General features: G+C 39.2%; 1 protein-coding gene across 4 annotated transcripts in view; it reads left to right on the forward strand.

Annotated features, from left to right (window-relative positions):
* The window catches only part of RHOBTB1 (Rho related BTB domain containing 1), a 48,012-nt gene that overhangs the window by 19,851 nt on the left and 4,342 nt on the right, over positions 1-23,819 (forward strand). For 3 of the 4 annotated variants that reach the window (XM_059851128.1, XM_059851130.1, XM_059851129.1), the window contains exons 3-8: positions 8,413-8,614; positions 8,952-9,055; positions 17,099-17,284; positions 19,009-19,976; positions 20,415-20,533; positions 22,361-22,511. In XM_059851128.1, coding sequence (XP_059707111.1) covers positions 8,423-8,614; positions 8,952-9,055; positions 17,099-17,284; positions 19,009-19,976; positions 20,415-20,533; positions 22,361-22,511 — 1,720 coding nt within the window. In that variant the 5' untranslated portion in view covers positions 8,413-8,422. Of the gene's footprint in view, positions 1-8,412; positions 8,615-8,951; positions 9,056-9,783; positions 9,845-17,098; positions 17,285-19,008; positions 19,977-20,414; positions 20,534-22,360; positions 22,512-23,819 lie in introns of those variants that run through there. The other variant, XM_059851131.1, reaches the window with a different exon arrangement.

A 23,819-nucleotide genomic window follows, 5' to 3' on the forward strand; every position in this document is an offset into this window, starting at 1 on the left:
ATCTTAATTACATAAGAGTAAAATCAGGCATTTCATGGAGTTTATTATCATGAAACCTAGTACTCTTGAGTCAGACTTTTCCAGGGACCCATCTTCTTTAAGTTTTTAGTTTTTTATGTTATCCCAGATACTCTTGGATATGGCAGTCACTTAGGGATTCAGCTGCAGCTTTACCCCAGTTACGTTAATCCAAATACCAAAGAAGGAATCAGAGCACCTGATGCTCTGTCTGCACTGATGGATCATGTGATGCAGTAGCAGGTGATCTGGGAATGAAAAAATTGGTGCTGAGGACCCAGTGTCCACACTACACACAGCTCAGGGACAAAAGGCAGTATATCAGACTGCCTTTAATCTGGTCCCATGGACTGAATGCTTATCAGTGGTGGGTGGCACACCTTCCCTGTCAAAATTCAATTTATGCACTCTGGCTGCACCTGATGTGAACCAAACCATGGAATATTTACTTCAAAAATGTATTCTTGAGCTGAATTAACATGCTGTTAGCAGTGCACCCTTATTCAGCTCTTGCAGCATAATTTTCTGTTGCAGAAGGAGGACTGATCTGAGGACTTTGTGCATTTTATGGGTGGCTGCTTTAAAAAGTGCCAGCTGTTTGGTGATGATTATCACCATCAATAGTTATTGTCCATTCTTCAGGTACTTGGTTCTCAGCCACTTTTATTCATGTCAGCCACAGTTCATTTCAGTTTGTGATGATATGACAGATTATGACCCACAGCAATGCCAGATCTTGGTTACTGCCCAGTCCCTTGTGTCTGCTATGATTATCTCTGGTGAATGGAATGAACAATCAGTTGTAGCCAGGTATATCTGGAATCCTCACAAGATGCATAGGCAAAGCTGAAGTGCCAGCCTTAAATCAGTCATAGGCCAGCTATTGGGATGTTTTCTCCTTTCCAGGGGTGGCTCCACTATGTGCACTGTTTTCCACATCTCTGTGCACACCAAGAAAGAAGAAGCAAAAGGAGGCACAAGGGACTGCCTTGTGTAGTAGACTCTGGAAAACTGGTGAAGAGAGGAGTGGCAGTGCTGCAGGCTCTGCCACCATGTAAAAACCACTCATCCCGGATTCCCACGCATGAGATTTCTGAAATGTTTAAATGTCCTTCACCTGCCATGTGGGTTAATTTCTAGGGCAATGATCTCATCTCAGAGGATATCCCAAGGTATGTCACAGGTCAAAATAATATGTAAGCTGCTCAGTGTAATCAGCTTGTTGATTTCTGCCCTTCAGGTCTTCCTGAAGAACTTGTCAGATACTTGACGTAGCTCAAGTCTAATGCTGAACTCTACATTTGGGTCTCTATTTGGTCTGATAGACTGAGTGTGTATAACACAAAAACAGGTCCTTGTGAGCTGCAATTTTTTTTTTTTTTTTGAGGAGGCTCAGGATAATCTGTTATTGTACTTAAAATTGAATGTTTTCATTCTCAGCTTCTGAGCTGTCTGCCCTCAGCAGAGGGCAGTCTGTTTTACACATTGTTATGCAGGAAGAAATTGTGTTTTACTAGTATCTCTGATTTTTGGGCATCTGAGGAAATGCTCATTCTTACTGATCAAATGTTTTTGTGTCATCACAGAGGTAGGTTGGGGTTGACCAAGGATACTAATAATTAACAGAAACAAACAAATCTGGAGTCATGCAGGCAGAGAAAGAGCAGAGTGACAGGCATCTGATGCAGCAAACCAGGAATTATTATTCCCTGTCTCTACAATTTCTGTGAGGGTTGTGGTGATCATTTGACAGAGAAGTTTTCTAGCAAACTTAGAGACATCTGTTCTGTCTTCACCTTTACATCATCATTAGGGGCTGCTCCTTTCATTTCTGTGTGAGGCCATGGTCAATTTTTCCCTCCCTTTAAAACTTGAGGGATAGGGTGGGGATTATGGCAGCAGAATGGAAGCTTCTGACAGCTACTGTCTTTAAAAAGTAAGAGGCAGCATCCAGAAATGAATCTGATGCTTATTGATCAAAGCTGACATGAAAGAAGCTGGTTCAGGCAAGCCAAATGGAGTCTCTCTTGATGACAGCCTCAGTGTTTAACTTCTCCAGCTGTACCAAATTTTAGCATAGTTCTGAGGGATTTATTTCTTTGTTGATACTGGCCCTAAGCTCTCCCAGGACAGAAGAAAAAGGGTAGAACCAGGTTCTTCCAATGTGGAAGATACAGGTGTTTCTGTTAACCTGCACTCTTGTGGGCAGCAACAGCCAGGGCTATCTCATTTATCACTTTGTGCAGTGAAACATTTCCAACAACTGCCCTTCTCTTCCTACCCATGGGAGAGGCCAGGGTCTCACATTTGCAATCAAGTCAGCTTTAGAGTATAAGGGTTTTTCTCCTTCCCCAGTCATTGGTATATCTGTTGTTTTCTTCTGCTGATGGACCAGGTAGGGCAAGTAGGTGATAAATTCCAGAGTTAATCCTTCAATGTCTTCCTTTTGAAGTAGTCTTTTCAGTCTTTCTGTGTAAACTGCCAGAACTTTAAATATAATGGCAAAAGGGTAATGCTGCTTCATCCTAGACAGGAATCCAGCCTGATATGCATCATGCCCACCTTTGTCCCCTGGTGACCTAGTGATCTGATCTCACCTCGAGTCTTACTACCCTTTATGACCAGCTAGTTCTTTGATGCTGACCAGGAATTGTTTTCTTTTAGAAACTAGTCTCCCCAACAGGCCTCCTGTGATTTAATAAAATATTAATATTAATGTACACCTTGTAAAAAATGTTTTGTGATGCTCTTTCAGCTGCTGGTAGTTTATCTGTTTCTTGATCCCATGCTGTGATTAACTTCACAAATATACTTGGTGGGGCCCTAAATTCATTGATTAAATTGAGCCAAACCACGAAACAGTCTTTTGGCCCTTAACCTTTCTGCAAATCAGAGCTGTCTGTGAGTTCTGTGCTCTTGCACAGGTGAACACTGAGTTCCCCATGCTTTGTCCCACAGCATATCTGTGTTCACCCACCAAAGATTCTGAAACACCACATGGTGGGTTATATATTGAGAATGAACATTTCACACACTTATTCTGGCCCATGTGCTCGTTGGTCCCTGCCAGCGTGCTGGTGCCTTGGGATTCTGCACTGCAAGGTAGTGATTTCAGTGCCTGAAGGACTTGGCATTTTTTATCTCCTTTTCCAGTTTCCATGGTTGCAAGCAGTAATTTTGCAACTTGAGGATGGAGGCAAGAGTGTTGCACAGTCTTGTTTTTTTTTTTTTTAATATTCTTTTTGACATGTTATTGCCTAATGGCTCTCTGAAAGAGTCACTCCAAAGCTATACTAAAAAATACATCTCCAGAATAGATTGAAATATGGAGTAGCTACCAATGCACTTTCATCTAGTTTCAGGGAAGTGTGTTTTTTGGGGATAATTGTTGATGATCTTATTGCCTTACTGGTAGCCGTAGTTTTTCAGATAATTCCCATGCCCGCCATTCATATTAAGTCATGTTAGACTTTAGGGTCTCTTTCCATTAGATTTCTTTAGTAAAATGGTTACATTTTAATTGGGGTTGGCACCCCCTTTGTTTGAAGGAGTTCCTGGTTTGCATGTTTGGTCAGATTACTTGACAAAGGTTGAAATTATTAATTTTTTTTTCTCCACGGAATAGTTTGAAGAAAAACTCCACTGAGCAGGCAAGGTTCTTACATGCTGTCATTCTGAACTGTCATCTGAAGAGTTTGCTCTTAGCACAAGAGCTAAGTAAAATGCTTGCTTTGAGGGGTCCTGTAAGTACACAGCTAAGAAGTAAATGGCTGCAGGATCACCCCATAATCACTGATTAATGTAGACACTCTTTGTGATTTGTTTGTGCTGAAGAGAAAAGGGTTGATAATTAGCTAATGTTCTTTGGAAAAAAAAAAATCTTGGTTTTGTTTTGTATATGCCAAGTGAGGATTATAAACTTCTGGACATTTCAAAGTGGGCATTTAGCAATCCACAGGGATGGATTCCTGGTCCTCCACAGGCAACTCGCTATTGGGTTTGGATCTTCATCCACCTTGTTTCTAGCAGAGAAAAATGCAATCATAGCTTTATATATTAAGCTGCATTCTTAAAACAAGTTCATGGTTATGATCTGGTTATCTATTGTATATTAATACACCTACACTAATACAGAGAATTAGAGGGATTGTATGTGTCTGTTGTGTTTATCTGTGTACCAGTGGATTTGATAATCAGGTGATGTGCTTCATCTACAGATCTTTTGGAAAATTTCTCCAGAAAGGGAGTGTTTCATTATTGAGGCTGACCAACTCACATGCTATGGCAACTACAACTGTTTTATGGTGATTATAAAAACAACTCATTTAGCAAGGAGGAAAAACTTAATGAAAAACCAAGCACCCCATGGCAATTGGAGGTGGAGCAACAGAAAAAGAAATTGGCAACCATAACCTTCTGCAAGCTGTGGTTCAAAACAGTTGCCTTATATTTCTTTGGAAATATATCAGCTTTATTTGGAATATTTCTTAACTTCTAATCAAGTGAATGAATTAAATGGCTTTATGTTAGATCTTGAGTCTGCTCACATCTCCTGCTTTTTTGGCTGCCTCTGTCTTCTCTTCATCTGCAAACAATCACAGGTGACAATGTAAAAATAGAACATCCTAAGAGATTTTTGAGATCCTGTGTTATTCTTAAGGGTATTTTTTTCCGTTTTCATCCATCTGCTCATCTTTCTTTAGAACTGGATTAAGCAGCTGAGTTTTGAACTCCTTTCTTTTGGAAATGGTGATTTCTGATCAGACCTTTTCTCTGGTAGGTTCCTTGCTGCCCTCATTTGATGGCCTTTCTGTCTTTCTCTGCCTTTTATGTCCCTTTCTGGGACTGGTCACGCTTCCAGTAACTTTCCTCATAGTTTTACCCTGCTTTGTTTTGCTGGTAAACTAAGCTGTTGCTGGTTGTAGGTTGGTTTTAGCCAGTTTTCCGTTGATCTTAGAATGTTATGCCTTTATCTAAATCTTTATATATGCTGCTTTGTTCTTGTCTAACCAGTTCAATTTCAGATCCAGTTGGTCTTCCTAGATATTACCGGACTTTCAGAGCTTAAATTTAGTTGTCTTTTTTTTTTTTTAATTCTAGTTTTGTAAATACATGTTCAGCATTTTTAATCAGTGGGATTATATAATAGGTTTAGCATCAGCTTAACCTAGAGGCTACTTTAAAAAAAACTAACTGTGGCTGTATTCTTTAGATCTTGCATGTATTCCTGGCTTTAATCATTCCAGTAGCCAGAAGGCATCTGGCTACATTTGTAAGCATTTAATCAACTTGTTTTGCTAATTGTTTATACTGGAATTTGTTGTTAGCATCTGGTTTTACTTGAGGTGTCTAAATATCTCTCCAGGCTTCTGTCTGTCAGTCTGTTCAGGAGCTATTTCTGCTTTAATCCCTTCCTGAAGACTAGTGAACAATATTAAAATGATCTGGATTTTTAACACATAGTTACATTTTAGATACTGGAGAATATTTAAGAACTTTCCTTCACATAGCCACAGAGCTCTACTTTTGTTTTTATTGCCAGTTTATTTTAATCTCTGTCCTGTGCAGTATTGAGTCATGCTAAAAATATCTTCATTAGATTGTCATTGATCTACAGCAGGGCATCCAGGCATGCTGTGTCTGAGTCCTGTGATAACTTTGCTTTAATTATGTTATTAAGTATATTGGAAAATTAAAACCCTAGTAATTTTAATTTTTTTTCATGTGTTCCTTTTCTAGGATTCTTAGATAGTTGCATTGATTTATCTAGTTACTTTTATTTAGATTTGCCAGTTAATTTTAAGTTGGCTTTGTTATGCTCTTGGAAATTTTTTAAGATTCCAGACTTTGTACTTAATACATATTTTGTGACTGACTGAAGCACATTTTATGCAGAACTACCATTTAAGAACTTTGGAAGAATTTTTAAATCAAATTGTTATATAATACGACAGCTAATCTGTGTAACAGCTTTTTAATGGAATATTGGGTTGGAAGAAAAATTGATTTGGCATCTCTGCTTGGTAGTTTAAAACCAACCAGACACACTGGCTAGCCATGCTCCTTCATTTTGCTTTCTAGCCTTGTAAACATTTCCACATTCCATCTGTGATGTCTAGTCCATGCATGAATAAAATATGAAGTAATTTAATACCCCCACATAATATGTCAAGGGGGTTGCTGTTTATTCTCAGACTTGAAACTTTTCAAGATCACGTGCTGAAAGCTCTCGGGGTTTTGCTACTCATTTGAGGCCCTGCCTGTGAGGCCGTGGTGTACGAACATGCCATGTTCTCTGTAGTGTGGAGACAAAAAAGGGGTTTTTTGTACTTGTATATATGTTGTGACTGAGGAACAGAGTTAGCTCCTGGTTCTCTTCCTGTGTTTGGAATCACAGAGAGGGTACAGAGCCCGTGGCTATCCCAGGTACCAGCCTCATGGAAGCTTCCATCCAGCAGGCAGCTGGGGCTGGACCACGGAAGGGAACTGAGAGTCTCTGGAGTGCTGAACCTCCAGAGCAGTAACCTCTCAGGATGCAGGTTACAAGCCAGGTGAAGGGATAAAGGCTGTCTCTTCCCAGCTTTGTGTCCTTACCAGCCCAAACCCCGGTGCCGGAGTCACGAGGGCCTGAGGGCTCACATGTTCCCAATGCTCTGTGTGTGTTCAAAGAGTGTTCTCTGCTCTGCATCTGGCACATTGCAGAGCTCTGCTTGTGCACCCATGCACTTGGGCCAGGGTGCCAAGTGTCTGGGCCCATGCTTCAGTCTTGGGTAGGATAACTTCAAAATGTATTCCCATTTCGACAGTCTGTGCTGCAGCATTTCCAGAAGCATTCAGTGTCTGTGGAAACATCAGTGTGACACAGTAGTGGCAAAAATCACTCTTGCACCTTGTTTGTGTTGTCCCTAACTCCTCCCTCCACACAAAAAAAAAAAAGATTAGAAATGTGCCTTAGCCTTTATAGTTATTAGCACACAGTCCATCATCAAAATTTTATCTAAATAGGTAACCTTGAGTTCTGACAAAGACTTTTGTTTCTTGGTGTACATTAGTTTAAATAATGAAAAAGAATACAGTTAAAATCAGTGTTTGACTAGTAGTTACTAAACATTATTTTTTCTTAAATCAGAACATAGTGTCTCTGACAGTGAAAAATGGGCACCTAAATAGCTTGAATCTGTTATTTTAAACAGCCTGACAGCTAATATATAGTCTATATCTAAGTGTGAATGAGATGTGAATATTAAAAAAGGCATTAAAACAAGTCATTGGATTTCTTTATCTGTAGTGCTTTCTTTTCAGAAAAGAGGACACCATCACTCCAGATGACGACTTGTGTTTTGTCAATTAAATTGCTGTAGGTTCCTTGATGAAATAATTATTAGGCAAGCCTTCCTGAAAAGGTTTTTGACTTGCATTTTCTCTGTTCTCTCTCCTTGATTACAATTCCCTGGCAGAGTCCAGATTGCTCAGCAGACTGCTAGACATTAGAAAATCAAATTCAGATATATCAAACTATGATCCCACATATGAAAATGACAGACTGTAGTAAACATGCATGAGTTGGTTTTAGTCTTTCAAATATCCATTTTTTCCAGCTTGCTTTTGTATCCAGGCATTTGTTCAATATATTGCCATAGAATATTTAAAGAAATAGTTTCAATAATATCTTTCCATGAGGACAGTATCTTCAAAAAACTTCACTTTACATTTCACATCAAAAAGAATTTCTAGGTATAGATAAGTATATTTGCAAGTTCCTGCTTGGCTCTTTGGTTTGGTTTGGTTAGTCCATGATCTGTATAAACTTCTCCTCAGACAATGAAGAGTGTGTGATAGGTGCAGGGTGTCATGGGAATTGTGGTTTTGTAGCGAACAGTCTCTGAAGTTGTCACACAAGTGAGTCTTATTGTGTGCTAAAGCCATCTGTGTGACTTGCTGTTAGCAATGTTGTCTGGACAGCCCTAAATCAAATCCTGAATGGGCAGGACTGCAGGAGGCAGGTTTATACTGGTATCCTTCAGGTTAAACCCACCGATGCCCAAGCTTTTTTTCCTCCTGGCATAAAAAGTATTAGCAAGAGGTAAGTTTATGCTAGCTGTCCTTGTTTCACCAAGATCTATCTTCTGCAAACAGGCTTGTGTTTACAGAAACCAAAGTGAAAATAGCATGTGAGCAGCATAAAGCCACTGTGGTCCAAATAGTTGTGTATTTGCATAACTGAGCAGTATTTAAAGGACTGGCTGGCCTACTTTGGGACAGTTCACTACACACTTTTCCTTAAGAGTTTGTTGCCTCCAGGCATCTCTCAAGAAGTGGAAGTAAAAGGCTCTGATTCTAAACAGCACTGTTTTCACACAGAAATAGAAAACAACTTAACCTGTCTTGTTCCAGTTTTTGATAAATGGACATTGACATGGACTACGAAAGACCCAACGTTGAAACTATCAAGTGTGTGGTGGTTGGAGATAATGCAGTGGGAAAGACTCGTCTGATCTGTGCCAGAGCCTGCAACACAACCTTGACTCAGTATCAGCTGCTGGCAACGCACGTCCCGACCGTCTGGGCCATTGATCAGTACCGTGTCTGCCAGGAGGTAAGGGCTGCAGGTGTGCAAGGTGTGCAGCACATGCTGGGAGGTGCTGCTATTGTTTACTGGCAAGCCTTACCCTGCCAGGATGCAGCAATGAGCTCACAAGTATTTTATGAGTGACCTCTACTGCAGCCATGCTCTGATACACCTCTAGTTCTAAAGTAATTTATCAAACCTATTTTTAGGGATATAAGTGTTATGCCTGTTTTGTAAGATACATCATTTGGTAAAAACTGCGTGAGATAGACCCTTGACCTAGTATGTTTTGGACCTTTTGATGGGGTGAATTACAAAGTAATTGTTTGGAGGGAAAGAGAATGTTCTGTGTGTTCTCTCCTAGGTCCTTGAGCGCTCAAGAGATGTTGTGGATGAAGTGAGTGTTTCTCTCAGGCTGTGGGATACTTTTGGGGACCACCACAAAGACAGGCGCTTTGCCTATGGAAGGTAAATTGATCCAAGTAAAATTTTAAGAAATACTTACGTTCAAATTTTGGGGCAGAAATAAATTGCAAATCTGAATTTTGAAAAGGAAGGACTTAGCAATCACGGGTATTCATGTTCCTGCCCACTGCAAAGAGGATTATCTGCTGTAAGGATTAAAAAGATATAAATATTTAAAAAGCAGCATAGTTTTACTATGCTACATTTCCTTGAACAGCCTGCTAAGCTCTGTCAACAACTGTTGTCCTATTTTGAATTTTAAAGAACATTCTCCAAAATAAGATCGTAGCTTCAGAAAATTGAACATGAGCATTCTCTGCCTGTATAAGCAGTGATTGATATAATTGCCTAACAAGCAGCAAACAAGGAGAGATGTTGGGAAATATCACTCTCACTCAATGAAATATTTATTTTATTAAAACCTGTGATGTTGAATGGGCAGCTAACCTCTTGAAAGCAGAGCTAGATTCATGAAAGATGAGGCTCTTCTGTATTTCCTTAACTAAAGCTGAGGTTTTTCTTCCAAAAATATAAAATGTCTGTTAGTGAATCAGTTAACCCTGGAAATTCTAAAAAATACATGTATAATGAATATATATTTAAATGAATGTGATCTAGATTTTTCCAGCATGTATTATATATGTGTGTGTATATACCTATGTTTGTAAAAGTTCAGCATAGTTTCAGCAAGGACTGAAGCCAGTGATAGTCTTTCTGGTTTGTTCAATTAGATCTGACCTTGTGGCAGTACAGACAGCAGAACAGCTGTATTAGGCAAATACTGAGCTGAAGGTGGGTTTTGGACATATATTTTCATAACTCACATTTGAGAGGTCTCAGTCCTCACACATTTTTTCACCTTGTTGAACTTTTTCATAACCTTTTCATATCTGCTTCAGTCACTGATCAAACCTTCACAGACAGACACATTTTTTTTCCAGCTGGGAATGAATGCCCTTTGTAGAGTGTCAGCCCCAGCTTTCTATTGCATGTGGCCAAAATGTACTGTCTTGCTGTTTTTCTTCTCTCTGTGCTGCCTGATGACACAAGTGACTTTGAAGGAGGATGGTCTTTTCTATTCTCTACCCCTTAGAAATGTTTAGAGGGTTCTGCTGGTTGAATCCACCCATTAAATTTTCAGGCTGTAGAACTCTATGTTTGTGCAACACTCCTTTGTGTACAGCACTGTTAGTTGAGTTTTCACAGAGTCATGAATTACCTGGAATTTCTGTCGGGAGCTAAAGTGGAATGCACAACCTGTACCATTTGTAAATAAGCTTTGTGAGAGAAGTTACAGGCTTTAAGGTAATATTTACCTTAATATTTAGTGCTACTGGAAGATGTCCATAGATACTGTTTTACCTTTTGGCAACATGTGGAACCTGCATTGATAAATTTGGAGGTAACTTCATGTTTCCACTCACTGTTCTGCTTTGATGTGGCCTCCCAATATTCTGCAACAGATACTGTGTCACTGAGAAGATTACTGGAGATTAGGAGAGCAGAATCAGGCATGTTCTGAACCCTGATCCCACGTTTACTGGCAGGATGGGAGAGGGAGGAAACAACATACTTAGATTCTAATCCTGCAAACGCCAAGGAGGACGTGAACAACTTGAGATCTCTAGGATTAAGCATATGAACATAGTGATTTATTTGTGAGCTTTGCAGAACTGAACTTGTGTAGAAAGAGGTTTGCTGTATCCTAATTAGCTTTAAAAGGCTGTTCTGGAAGCCTGCTCTCCTGTTAGTGCTTTTTTCTGCAAGTCTGTTAAGGAAGAATGTAACTGGAAGCTCTACAGAAATACTTTATAAATAGAATTTCCGTTTTAAAATGTTGTGATTGTAAGCACTTAGGTACTTGGTTGTTTTAAGAATGTTAATGTTGCATTCAAAGCAGACTGTTTAATGTTTCATCTGGGTTGGCATTTTAAAACTAGTTTTTCAAAGCTGAATGTTCATATTTCTTGGAATTTATTTTAAATCACCTCTGTACATTGAGCTGCAGTCTAGTCAGCTGTGTCAAATCTTGCAATATAGTCACTGAAAGGCCTATTTCATGCCAAACTGCTCAAGGTTACACCTGCAAGTGCCCCATGTTTTGATTGTCTGAAGGATCATGTAGTAATATAATCCTTTGGTTCTCTTAAAAAAATTCTGTGCATGTTATGCAGAGGAAGGCTTACTCCAGCAAACATTCAGCCAAGACCTCCAGTTGTCCTAAACCTGGTGTAATAAGAACCAGCAAGTCATTAACTCGCCTGCTGCTCCTTGGAAAAGTTTGCTCCATACAGTTCTAGAAAATGTTACATAAATGGATTATGCTATAGATGACAGGGTGAACAGTTAATGGGCTTGTAGCACAGATAAATCCTTCTTAACTTTATTTTTCACAGATAGAAACATGAAAGGAGGGGAAAAGGAATCTGTTTTCCACTATTTTTGTTTGACAGAACTAGAGAAGCATTTGAATGCCACCGGGGATGGAATAGTTAATGTTTCTCTGCCATCCCTTAATGGGAGTATGGAGAGTGAGATCAGCCTGCATTCTGGTCTGTGATGTTTAGTTTAATAATCACACTCCTCTGGGAGCTTTGGGAAACAGTTCCTGACAGCTTAAGGGAGTGAGGGGGATGTGGCTGCAGAGACTTGTGGAAATATTTGCTGCAGTTTACAGAATGACATTCCCCCCCCTTAGACTAAATTGTGTGCTTTAGTTTAGGAAATATCCTGTTCACTTCAGCTTAGGCAGTATTTTATGCCAAACAGCCATTTATTAATAATCTCCCATTGGGTTTCATTTGGTGCACAATCATCCCAAAATGCTGTAAAATGATAAAGTCTTGGTTATGATTTAGTGCATTGATTTCCAGCTCCCAGCCACCTCTTTGTTTAATAACAATCTACCCTTGGTGCTATTGTATTCTCTAAGCCTGCAGATGAGGTGTGAACTTCATTTAAAGCCCAAGTTGTTATTCTGTAGCAGTTTCTCTGGGAGGCAAGTGTAAAGACAAAACATCTTAATTTACATTTCAACTTGTCAGGATTCACTGTCTTCCATCCTCCTGTCCAATCTGGTTTTGAATGAGAGTGTCAACATATCACCATGTTCAAGCTAATCCTAGAAGCTGGCTTGTAGTTCTTTTTCTCGATTTTTGCATCCTTTCCTTTTTTTTTTTTTCCTCCCCCAGGTGAACATGTTTGGCTAATTTGATAAATAGCCTCTGTAACCTGGGGTTTTTTAACATGCAGCTCTACTATGTGTAAACATAGTGCAAAGAGTTAATTCAATCAAATATTTATTCCCAATACCATGAATGGGGGTTGTTAGCTAATTCAGCCAGGATGACTTATTTACTTGCAACTTAAATATGAGCTGTAGACCAAACAAAATCTGTTCATACAGCATGGACAGAAAACAGCTTTTTCCTCATGACTTACAAATGTGAATGAGTCTTGCTGTTAGACTGCTGACAGAGCCTCTTAAAATATGTTTAGAGAATTTCCTCCGTTGTGAATGGATTTTGTAAGCCTTGTGGGTATTGTATGTATGCAGAGGAACACATGCATTCAACTTTCTGTGTGATTACAATTCCCTTTACCAGTTACTCCAATGTAATTGAATCCCTAAAAATATACCTTTGGAATGCTGCTGAAAGGAGTCCATGAGAACAGAGCTTTATCACTCATATTTGAAGACTTCTACCAACCTCTTTCTGATTTTTTTTCCTCAAGGGACAATGATGATGCTGTTTCTGTAAGAACAAAACCGAGGTAACTTTGATGCAAAATGGTACTTGCATTCATCAAATTCAGTGAGATTAGGGTGAGGTTTGTGCCTTCACAGAGTTACTTGGTCTGCCTTTAGTTAGATCAGTGCCCTCTGCCATGGAGCAGCTGGTGCCTAAACTGAGGCTGGGCCAGCAGCTCCCCTCCCTTCTTCAGAGAAGGTCTGAGGTTTCAGAAGTGCCTTCTGAATGAAAGCTCACACATTCCCTGTGCCTCTCAAGCTATTACTGGCCCGGGTTGGAAGTAATCCTCAGAGATGTCTCTCTAGAGCAGAGATACAGAACAGACACAGGACAGTCTCTTGCTGCACTAGCAGAGGCTCAGCTGATGGGGAATCCAGTTACTTTCAGGTGTCTCTCAGCTCTGCTGCATCCTCTTGTTTTCTGCCACAAAATAAAGCAATAGGCAGTATCTTCAAATCATCTTCAGGTACCCAGATGTGTGAGTCTTTCTTTCTACTTTACAGTGGTTTTTACCTATTCAAGTTCTTCATCATATGATCATGAGGAACTGTGAAAAACCATTTTTACAACATATACATACATTTGTTATGATTTTTTCTCTTTTGAATTTGACTTAGGCCCAAGAAAGACTGTAATAAGCAGAGGGTCACATAGACAGCTTTCTCCAGTAACTTTATTCTAATAGGCTGTGGGTATCCACTGTTTTTTTTTCTTCTTTTGTTACCTGTGTGAACATTTGAGGCTCTTTCATTCAGCTGATGGGGAAGAAAATGCTTTATATACTTAGGCCACTAAAATTAATGCAGACCTACTCTCCTCTGCATCCCACTGTGGTTCCATACTGTGAGTAGAAAGAGGTTGCTATGGAATTTCTGTTAGGAATCCTTCCTTCTTTAGAAAGGAAGGGCCAAATGGGGCTGTTAGTGAGCCTGAGGCTCAACTTGATGTATACATAATTTATCTATTATAGAAGGACACTTCCAATGCTTTAAGCCTTCCTTAAGGAGTAAAAGAGTATGTGACAGTTGTTATTTGTGGTGTTACATCATTTCACATTTTGCCTTGCTTTCCTAAGTCAGGGGCTTGGTGGAAAGGGGGCTCTACACTGAAAGGATGCAAGGCAACATCAAAATCTTTTGGAAATGATAAGTGTGGGAAGCTACTTTCTGTCAAAATCTTGATCTTAGTGAGTTATTTCTTTGTGAATGGGTGTTAGGTGGATTTCTTGTGCTGTTTTACACTCCCAGGGTCTCAAGATCTCAGTCTGGGTTTCCTGGTTTTCCATGGCAAGGGGGTGGAAAGTGTTGGTCTTTAAGGTCTATTCCAACCCAAAATGTTCAATGATTCTATAAAGCACTTCTTGGTGTTCAGGTTTATAAAAATGTTTCTTTAATTATTCCTGAATTTTACTGGAAAATGGCTATGAAATTCTGTTTTTAGAATAAGTGTAGCATGTATGCACATGTATTTGTGAATATGTTGCTGCAGAGAGAAAGGACAAATCAGGTTTACTTTTTTTTTCTTCTTTCTCATTCTGAAGGTAACCAACACAAAAAATAACTGCAAAAATCGGCAGTAGAACAGGCATTTAAAAAAATCATACCCTTTTACATTCCCTGAGAATATTAAAATAACATTGGTAAATTTTTAATGTTTAGGAAATATTCATGCATTATTTTAACCTGACAGGGTCTGCTTTTTATGAACAAATGTCGAACCAAACTTTATACTGCGGTGTTAGCAAGTAGTAAATGTGCCTTTGACATTAATAGGAATCATAGGTACTTTAATTAAAGTTTCCAAAGGACACCTTCCCTCAAATGCTCACAGCTCTACGTAGCTGGTTAATCTTCCTCATCCATTTCTGTCTCCAGTTGGTACTGAGTGCAAATTGTGCTTATGAATTGAATGAAAACTTAATTTATTATGATAGAGTGGCTGTATTTTGTGAGCTAGCAGAGGCAGCTGTGGTGCTGGTTCAGCGTGTGAACTCTGCCACTACCCAGTGCTTTCCCATCCGTCCTGTTCCTGGCACAGAACCATTAATTTCTCTCTGTCCAGTGCAGAACTCTCAGGAATCTTTGTTTTATGGGGAAGTCCAGGTTTTAACGCAGGGTAAATAATTTGCAAATCACTTTTTTTTACCTCTTTACTCTGTTATTCTTTTTCTGTGGAAGGCAGTAAGATGACAATGTCCTATTAGTGCAGTGCAGTGAGTTTTGGAAGAACCCAGCTTTGCTCATCTCCATTTTACAGTTTCCCAGCAAAGGTCAGAGCAAGGAGCTGTTCAAGGACCAAGGTGGCAAAAACATGATACTCCCTTGGCAAGGGCTGTAAGACATGCAGGGCTGTGCTGGGGCCAGCCTGCTGGGTGCTCTGGGCCTGCCCTGGCCAGGGACACGGCTCACCCTGGCTCCTTCTGGAGCACAGATTGTGCCCAGCCCAGCACTGGGCACCTGGGGGACTGGTGTCCTGCCTGTGAACGCGTGCTGGAGTTGTTTCCTTTTGGTTTTCTGGGAGATGTGATTTGTGTCTTGTGGCTTGTAAAGTCAGGAGGGTTGGGTCCTCGTGACTGCAATTACTGGGCTTAGGTATTAATTTCTGAAGGATGCTGACAGGCTCTGTAAGATGCTTAACTGTAGTTAGGAGCAGCCAGGTGGCCAACGCTTGCCACTCCAGCAGTTGTGATGGCCTTGAATTAAACAACAATTGACCCTATTAGAATACATGTAACACAGAGTTTTTTGTACCTTAGCTGTACATTGATTTCTCTTTCTGGGATCTGAGCAAATGTCTGCTGGGGTTTAGGTTTTGCTCCTACCTGACCTTGAATAGAGCAAGTTTGAGTTTAAAGCGTGTTTGCCTCAGCTGTGCAGCAGACCATTGTGTTGGCTGCTTAGCCCTTCACTATGTACTAGAGAACTTTCAAGTTTGAAAAGGCCTTGTTCCTAGATATGACAGATGTGTTGCAGTTTATATAAGACAGGAATTTGGAGCAGGAGCATTTCTCTTGCATTAAATTGATGCTCACAGCAGTCTCCGTATTGTGTGCAGCTATCTTTAGAAATAGCTGGATATATCTATGCCCTCAGTGAAAGGTAGAAAGCAGCACTACTGAGGAGGTACTCCATTATTTAAAAGGTGAATGTTAAGATTCACTGCTGCTGATGCTCTGTGCATGACACAAACTGCAGATACAACACATTGGTGCTAAATTAAAGAATAATAGAACTGAGATAGAGGTGGTATTGCTGAGCTTATCCTGCTGACAATTCTGTAGCAGTAAGTTGCCTCCTGAAAATGTCCCTTCTCAATTTTTCTTAAGAGTTTAAATTCAACTTTTTTTCTTCTTTACTTTTCTGGTTTTTTTTTTTATTCCCATAAGAGTCCCAAGAGCTTGAGAACTGCTTGTTTATAAATAATGAAATTGCCTCTAGTTAGATATGCCCTGAGACAAGCATTCAATCATTTCTCTCCCTTTGGGTGCCAGCTCTGACCAGAGTTAGGCTGTGGTTCAGTGGATGAACTGTCAGCCTTAATCCTCATACTTATAATTTATATAGCAAGTTCATTTAGTGAAGTAGTTTCTGTTTTCTTAGAAACCTTTAAAAGCCTGAAAATATTGCCATGCTTACTCTAATTTAAGCCACTGTCCTATTCTACAGTTTACTGACCTTATTTTCACTGTAATGTTTATTTTTGCTGATATTGTAGAAGTGGTCATTCTGCAGTGGTTTGCCCTTCTAACAGGTTATTTATTAAAGACATTGGAGAATTGCTGTGCAAAGCACATTGCAAAGGCAACCACCTGAGTACTCCAAACAGTGCAGTAAAGGTATTTCTCCATGACAAGTTCACAAGTGATCTGTCTGCCTGCGTGGCTGTTCTGAAGTTTTGCACAACTCTTCTAATTCCTAAGCACCAATGATCTTTGAACTGCACTTTAGGTGTTCACTCAGCAGAATTGTTTCTGGAGCAGTGGCAGCCTGTGAGTAACTGTTGTGTAAAAGTAGAGAATGGAAAGCCCTACCTCTCTTCTGAGTGCTCCGCTCCCACGTGCTGGGATCATCTCGGCATGGAGGGGCAGTGCTTCCTGGGTATGTGGCTTTGTGCTCCCATGCTTTTGTGGTGAAATGTGTAGCTTCTCTCACACCTCTGCACGAACAACATGTATTCTGACATCTGGGTGTCAGCACGTTTGTCAAAGAGCAGAGCAGAGTAATGGAAATAGGTGAAACTGCAGCAAAAATAATTTGTGGGGTTTTAATCAGGTATTTTCTTGTTACCTTTCTAGGTCTGATGTTGTTGTTCTGTGCTTTTCAATTGCTAATCCTAATTCCCTGAATCATGTGAAAACAATGTGGTATCAAGAAATCAAGCACTTCTGTCCTCGCACACCTGTCATTCTGGTGGGCTGCCAGCTGGATCTCCGCTATGCCGATCTCGAGGCTGTTAACAGAGCCAGACGGCCTCTGGCAAGGTAAAGTTTAAACAAAAACGAGAATTTAAAAAAAAAATCACCTTGGTAGTCAGGTACAACACTTGCAAAAGAGAAACTGGAGAGCCTATTTTCCTTTTTTTTGGTACAATGAGAATATATGGGCTTTCTTCTTTTTTTAATTCTGTTGTCTGAGTTGGTTAGTTCTTTAACAAAGACTATTATTAAGTTTCCCACAAAAGTTTTGCACATTGGATATCTAAACATATTTGGGTGGCAGAACAGTACAGTAAAATAGAGATGGTAATGATTATTGAATGTTTTCTTATGTATTTTTCTCCATGAACATGTGTATCATGTCCTACCCTCTCTCTATTGTCAGCTACTGTTTTAAACTGGCAGATTCTACTAGAATTTTCTTAATTCTCAATTTTTATTTTTTTTTTGGTAAATGTAATCCTAGATCATAGCAGAAAATGAAATGGTTGCAAATTAAACTTCTATAAATTCTGAGATTACAAGAGTGTTTGAGGGTTGTTCTAGAGAAGCTTTGTTTCTCCCAGATACAAAATACAACCATTCATATATTTGGCAACAACAGTCCCACAATAACTGGCTTGCTTCTAATTTATTCCTTTTATGGGAATTTCAATGACACCAGATTCACGGAAATAATATCCATGATTGTGTAATTAATGACTATATTGTAACAAATTTCCGTAAAGAAATTGAATTAATATTTTGTGGGCCCTTAGAAAACTTTGCATTGCATTGCAGTCAAACTCTTGATTTAGCAATATGTTTTTTATAGGTCTGTTTGTTCATTAAACATTTCTTTGTTGTGAGGGTGGGGTGGCTTTTTGGTTGACTCTTTAAAAGGAAATGGTCTTTTTTCAAAACTTCTCTTCTGCCCTAATGCTGCTCTCTGATTTCACCATGAGTAAGTTTGAGTCAGAACTCTGTGTGTCTGGTACAGGCTCCTGCCACCTGAACTGGTTATTTATTAGCTGGCACTCAGCAAGCTGTTGTCTGGGGCGTGTTCCATCTGTGCCAGCTCTTGTCTGCCCAATATGGTGGGCTCACAGAACACACTCTGGGGTCGTGTCTTCTGGGGAGATGATTTTTTTTGCTGGGAAAATGGATCCTAGCCCAGACTTTTTACTGGTTTGTTTACCCTGCATCATGTACTAGAGCTGCTGTGGAAATTCATGAGTTCCCACATAATACTCCTGCAGCCAAAACAAGCCTATCTCTTGCAGTGTGTATTGTTACTCTCTTGTTGTAGGCTACTATGATTTTTTTTAAAAAAGCATGAGCTTAAGGAATATTTCCATTTCATATTTAGCTGTATTTCTGGCATTTTTTATGCCATGAGAATTTCCATTTGTGTTCAAATGATGGTTGTGACAGAATATCTGAGTAGTAAGGGGTGGTAGGAGGATTTTAAATAATGAAAGCTCTCCAGTATCCTATCAATTTCTTTTACTGTAAATTTCACTTTAAGTAAGAGGCTCCATTTTGCCTAAATGATTTCTACATATATTTAGTAACATTGCAGACACCACCAAACTTAAATGAAATTAAAAACATGTGCTATTCTAAAACTCTGTAGAGTCATGACTGTAGATTTCCAAAGGACTTCGTGCACTTAGTTTTATATTTTGTTTCATTTGAATGATAGTTATCTCAGTGCTGAATGTTTGGTAAAATTCCGTGCTTTCTAGTGTAACTTTGTGTGACAAGGTTCATTTTTTTGTTTACCCTAGGCCAATAAAAAGGGGAGACATTTTGCCACCAGAGAGAGGCAGAGAGGTTGCCAAGGAACTCGGGATACCCTACTATGAAACCAGTGTATTTGATCAGTTTGGAATTAAAGATGTGTTTGACAATGCAATTAGAGCTGCCCTGATCTCCAGAAGACACCTGCAATTCTGGAAATCTCATTTGAAGAAGGTCCAAAAACCTTTGCTTCAGGCTCCATTCCTACCTCCAAAAGCCCCTCCTCCAGTTATCAAAATTCCTGAGTGTCCCACACCGAGCATGAATGAAGCTGGATATTTATTGGACAGCCCGCTGTGTGCAGATGTCATGTTTGTTCTCCAGGAGCAGGACTGCATTTTTGCTCACAAGATTTACCTAGCTACCTCCTCTTCAAAGTTTTATGACCTTTTCTTAATGGAATGTGAGGCAAGTCCCTACTTGGATGAAGCACAGTGCAATAAAGAAAATACAAATAAGGATGTTCTGACGAGTCACCTTGAGACAAACAGTGACAGTGATGAGGCATCCTTGAAATCTCTTGATGTTAAAATTCCCCCACCAGAAAGCAGTGAGTCTTTAAACATGCTAGAACCTGAATCTGGTGAAACAAACTCTGCAGCAAGATCTCTGTCCTGCTGGGGTAAGGGGTTTGTTAGTGTGCACAAGGAAATGCAAGTGAATCCTGTCTCAAAGCGGACGTGTCCTGTAACTGTGGTAAAAATGGATTCCTCTGTGCAGGCCGCACCTTTTAAGACTGTTCTGCAGTTTTTATACACAGGCCATCTGGATGAAAACGAAAAAGACCTCACCAGACTGGCTCAGATTGCTGAAATCTTGGAAGTATTTGACTTGCGAATGATGGTGGAGAATATTATGAATAAAGAAGCCTTCATGAATCAAGAGATTACTAAAGCATTTCATGTCAGAAAAGCTAATCGGATAAAAGAGTGCCTTTGCAAAGGGACGTTTTCTGGTGAGTAAATACGTGCTTAAGCAGGAAGAGAACTGGTTTTTTTCTCATCCATGTTACTGTCACTTCATAGACTTCAAACAATGTGACGGCTTACATTGTTCTGAGAGGAGGGATGACCCCAAAATTGTAGGGTTACTCCGGCCAACTGTTCCAACCTGGGATGCTGTAGTTTCTTTTCTCAAAATCTACTCACAGCTTTTAAATAAGCCACCCAATTCTCAGAAATGTTGACCATTCAATATCCCCCTTTACAATTACAGCTTTTTTTTTTATTAAAGCTTTTTATTATTTAAAATGCAAGAGTTATTTTTGAGGTGGAGGTCATGGGAAATGAAGGAAGTCCTTGGTTAACAGCATGCAAGTGAAACAAATTCTTGAGAACAGGTTACACCCTAAGCACAGACTTGCAGCACTCCTGTGCCTTTGTTCCCATGGCAGATGTGACATTTAAATTGGACGATGGAAGCATCAAGGCCCACAAGCCACTGCTGATCTGCAGCTGTGAGTGGATGTCTGCTATGTTTGGAGGATCATTTATTGAAAGCTCCAATAGTGAGGTATTTGTCTATTTTTGTCTCTTTTGTTTACAATGTCTGATGGATTTAGGATGATGGAAGGATAATTTCTTTGAAAGGCTGCAACAATCCTTAAAATCAGGGATTTATTTTTCCTTGCAAACCTGGGGTGCTTTTCTTCTTAAGGTATTAAATAAGGCTACCCAGGAAGACAACATACTTTTTCCAATGCACAAGTCTTCCTCCAGTACTGGGGTGTGTGTTTAAACCCAAAGTCCCGTAAAATATTAAATGTGGGGAAGGAAATTAAGTATGAATTTGTGAATATATATTTATAAAATCAAAATCACTACAAAGAATACTTGGGGTAGGGACATTGATAAAGAAATTGAAGATAAAAAAGGGTTAAAGACATATGAGTGTTAAACTAGAAAAGGAAGCTGTTTTTACAGTAGAAACTGAGCTAACTTTAGGAGAAGTTCTACTAGCTTTAGTAGAAAGTCAGCCTTGATTCTGCAATGCATCATCTCTTCCTTTGGAGTAAAGCAGGTATGCAATGGAGTTTAAAAGACCTCAATGCTTTGAATAAGATTTTGCAGAAGAAGCCCTGTATTTTCATGTGCCTTCATGGTCTGTTTTTCAAATTCAGAACACGCTGCTAATATTTTTTCTTGTGCCATACCCAGTTGTGTTTGTTTGTTTTTCTTGTTGCTTTCCATACAGCTATACTCATATGAAGTGTTCAAGTTTTTTGCATTTAATATCCTGGTAGATATTTTTCTACTTGGATTTTTCTGGCTTCTTCTAATACAGCTCTAAACGTAATTCCTCTCCCAGAGGCACACTCAATAAGTGGTTCAATAAAAATACATCATTTGATTCTAGTGTGCAGCATTTGGCAATGAAGAATATGCATTTATTTTCTACTAGCCTATTTTTAATTATTAGCTTCACAGTCTTAGCTCATCATTCCAATTTAAAATATTTAGCTTCCATTTTGTAGAGTTTAAAGCATTCACTAATGCTTTTGGAAGTTATAAAATATAGGTAGATATGAATTGAATGGTTCACAAATAATAAAAACCGTATTTTTTTGCATACTACCTTTTATGTATTTGGGGCAAATCTTATAAACTCATTCATTAAATTTACAGTTCTCTGCATTAACAAAAATATATCAATAATGAATGAGTTTCACAGCTAACTGCTCTCACTTGGAGAACTGAGCTGTTTCCCAGAGTGGCTGATATGCATGAAAGGTTTATGCTGCAGCATGAGAAATTACATACTTTTTATCCTCATCCTGGCAGCTTTATTCCATGCTGGTTACACTCACTACATGTGTGGGGCAGAAAGGGGTTACATTTTTTTTTCCTCATTTCTTCAGTTCTCAGTTCCTTCTCAACCATGTTTACCTGGAAAATTTGGTTATTTACCAAGAGACAAAAGGGAGGTTTTATTCTTATCCTTTGTTTTCTGTTATTCTCAGAATCCACAGAAAATCCCCTGCCAGGAGCAGATAGATTGCATTCCTCAAGGAGTCCACCAAGGGAGGTTTGGCATGGGAAGTGCTCAGTGACTGTTATGTGTAGCTGTCAATTTGTAGGCTAGAGAGCATTGAACAGAGTCACTGTTTGATGTGGATCCAATTCCAGCTTGGATCTAACCTGGCAAAGGATCTGAATCTGGAGCAATGCTTACCTGTTGGCAGTCTTGAACTTGAATGGGAAATTTCTGCTTTGAAAAATGTTTTCCCTGCATTTCTGAAATGCCTTGAAGAGAAACAAGCAAAGTGAGAGAAGTGAAATATAGCTACTATATGAAAATCACTTAATAATTATAAATTCTCTTCTTAAATATCTTTTCCAGGTAGCTCTGCCCAACATAAATAAGACCTCCATGCAAGCAGTTTTAGATTACTTGTATACCAAGCAACTGTCCTCCAGTCAGGAACTGGACACCCTTGAGTTAATTGCATTGGCAAATAGGTTTTGCCTTCCTCACCTGATTGCTCTAGCAGGTAATAATTTTTTGGCCTTGTCCAATGCAGTATCTTCTGCAACAGCTAAAATTTACTTTAATGGTTTTTGGAACACATAACATTCTCAAGTGTCAGATTTTTTTTTTTTTTCTGAGAGGGGTATTGTAATGCAAATTGATATTTTCACACAGAGAAATGTATTTGCCTCTCTCTTGCCTTTTTTAGTTTCATGCTAATCCAGCTCAGAACACTGAAGTTTTCTGTGCTTTAAAAACAGAAAGAGTAAACCTTCTCTTTACACTGAGGATAATGTCTGTGGATTGTAAAATCCATTCTGTTGTTGTTAATTTACCTAAAACCAGGAAGGATTCTGGGTTTTCCATTAAGTAATGAATGAAGTGCTCCACTTTATATTTCTGTTCAAAGAGAGTAACTGAGCCAATTCAAAACTTACCTAGATGACCATGTTTTTAGAAATGTTGTCTAGGTCCCTTTTCACTAGATGAGAATTGGGTATTTTGGTATATCCATGGGGATTCAACCCTCATTTCAGGAAGAAAACCTTTTCAATCCCATATTTAAAGAAAAATTACAGGTTAGAATACCACTAAAGTTTTAAAAATAAATCCATACACAACCCCAGCCTCTGGGATTGTTTGGGTAGTGTTGTGTTTAATATGTTTCTCTGTCAGTAATTTGGCATTGTTCTGGAGACATGACCAAGACCAAAACTCAGAGAGAGCTGAAACAAAGCTCCACCTACCTACAGGACTACATTTAGGCAAAATGTAATCACATACCAAACCCTGTCTCTCCTTCAGCTGTTCATCAGGACTGTGTCTGTTGTCTTTACTGGTTCTGACAGACTAAATATTTATTGCTATATTGTATTTGCACATTTTAGCTGAAGTTTTGGGTATTTTTTAAGGTAACTGCAGTGTAAACATACATTCAGTATTAAGAATATTTCATTCCATTTAATTCTTGGTGAAATAATTTTGAGTCCAAAGGCTACTGCCAACAACTGAACCCAGCAGAATCAAACCAACTGCCAATGTTTTCCAAAAAACACTCAGACTTTTAAGATTCTAGGACAAGGTTAAGGAGAATCTTGAACTAAGGTGATTGTTGGGGGGGGCTGGTCAGCCTTCATCTGAACCCTAGGAACAGCCAATCTGAAAACCTAAAGAGGGCCTGAAGTGACCTTTTCCCTATCAGTGCTGTGTGGATACTCATTAATAAATAATTCAGTGACAAGTGCACTGTTGATTAAAAACTTAGTATGACTGAAAGGAGACAGCTGATCCATATTTCTAATTTGAATTGAATATTGTACCCATGCCAGAG

Source organism: Haemorhous mexicanus, chromosome 7, assembly GCF_027477595.1.
Source record: "Haemorhous mexicanus isolate bHaeMex1 chromosome 7, bHaeMex1.pri, whole genome shotgun sequence".
Classification (NCBI taxonomy): domain Eukaryota; kingdom Metazoa; phylum Chordata; class Aves; order Passeriformes; family Fringillidae; genus Haemorhous; species Haemorhous mexicanus.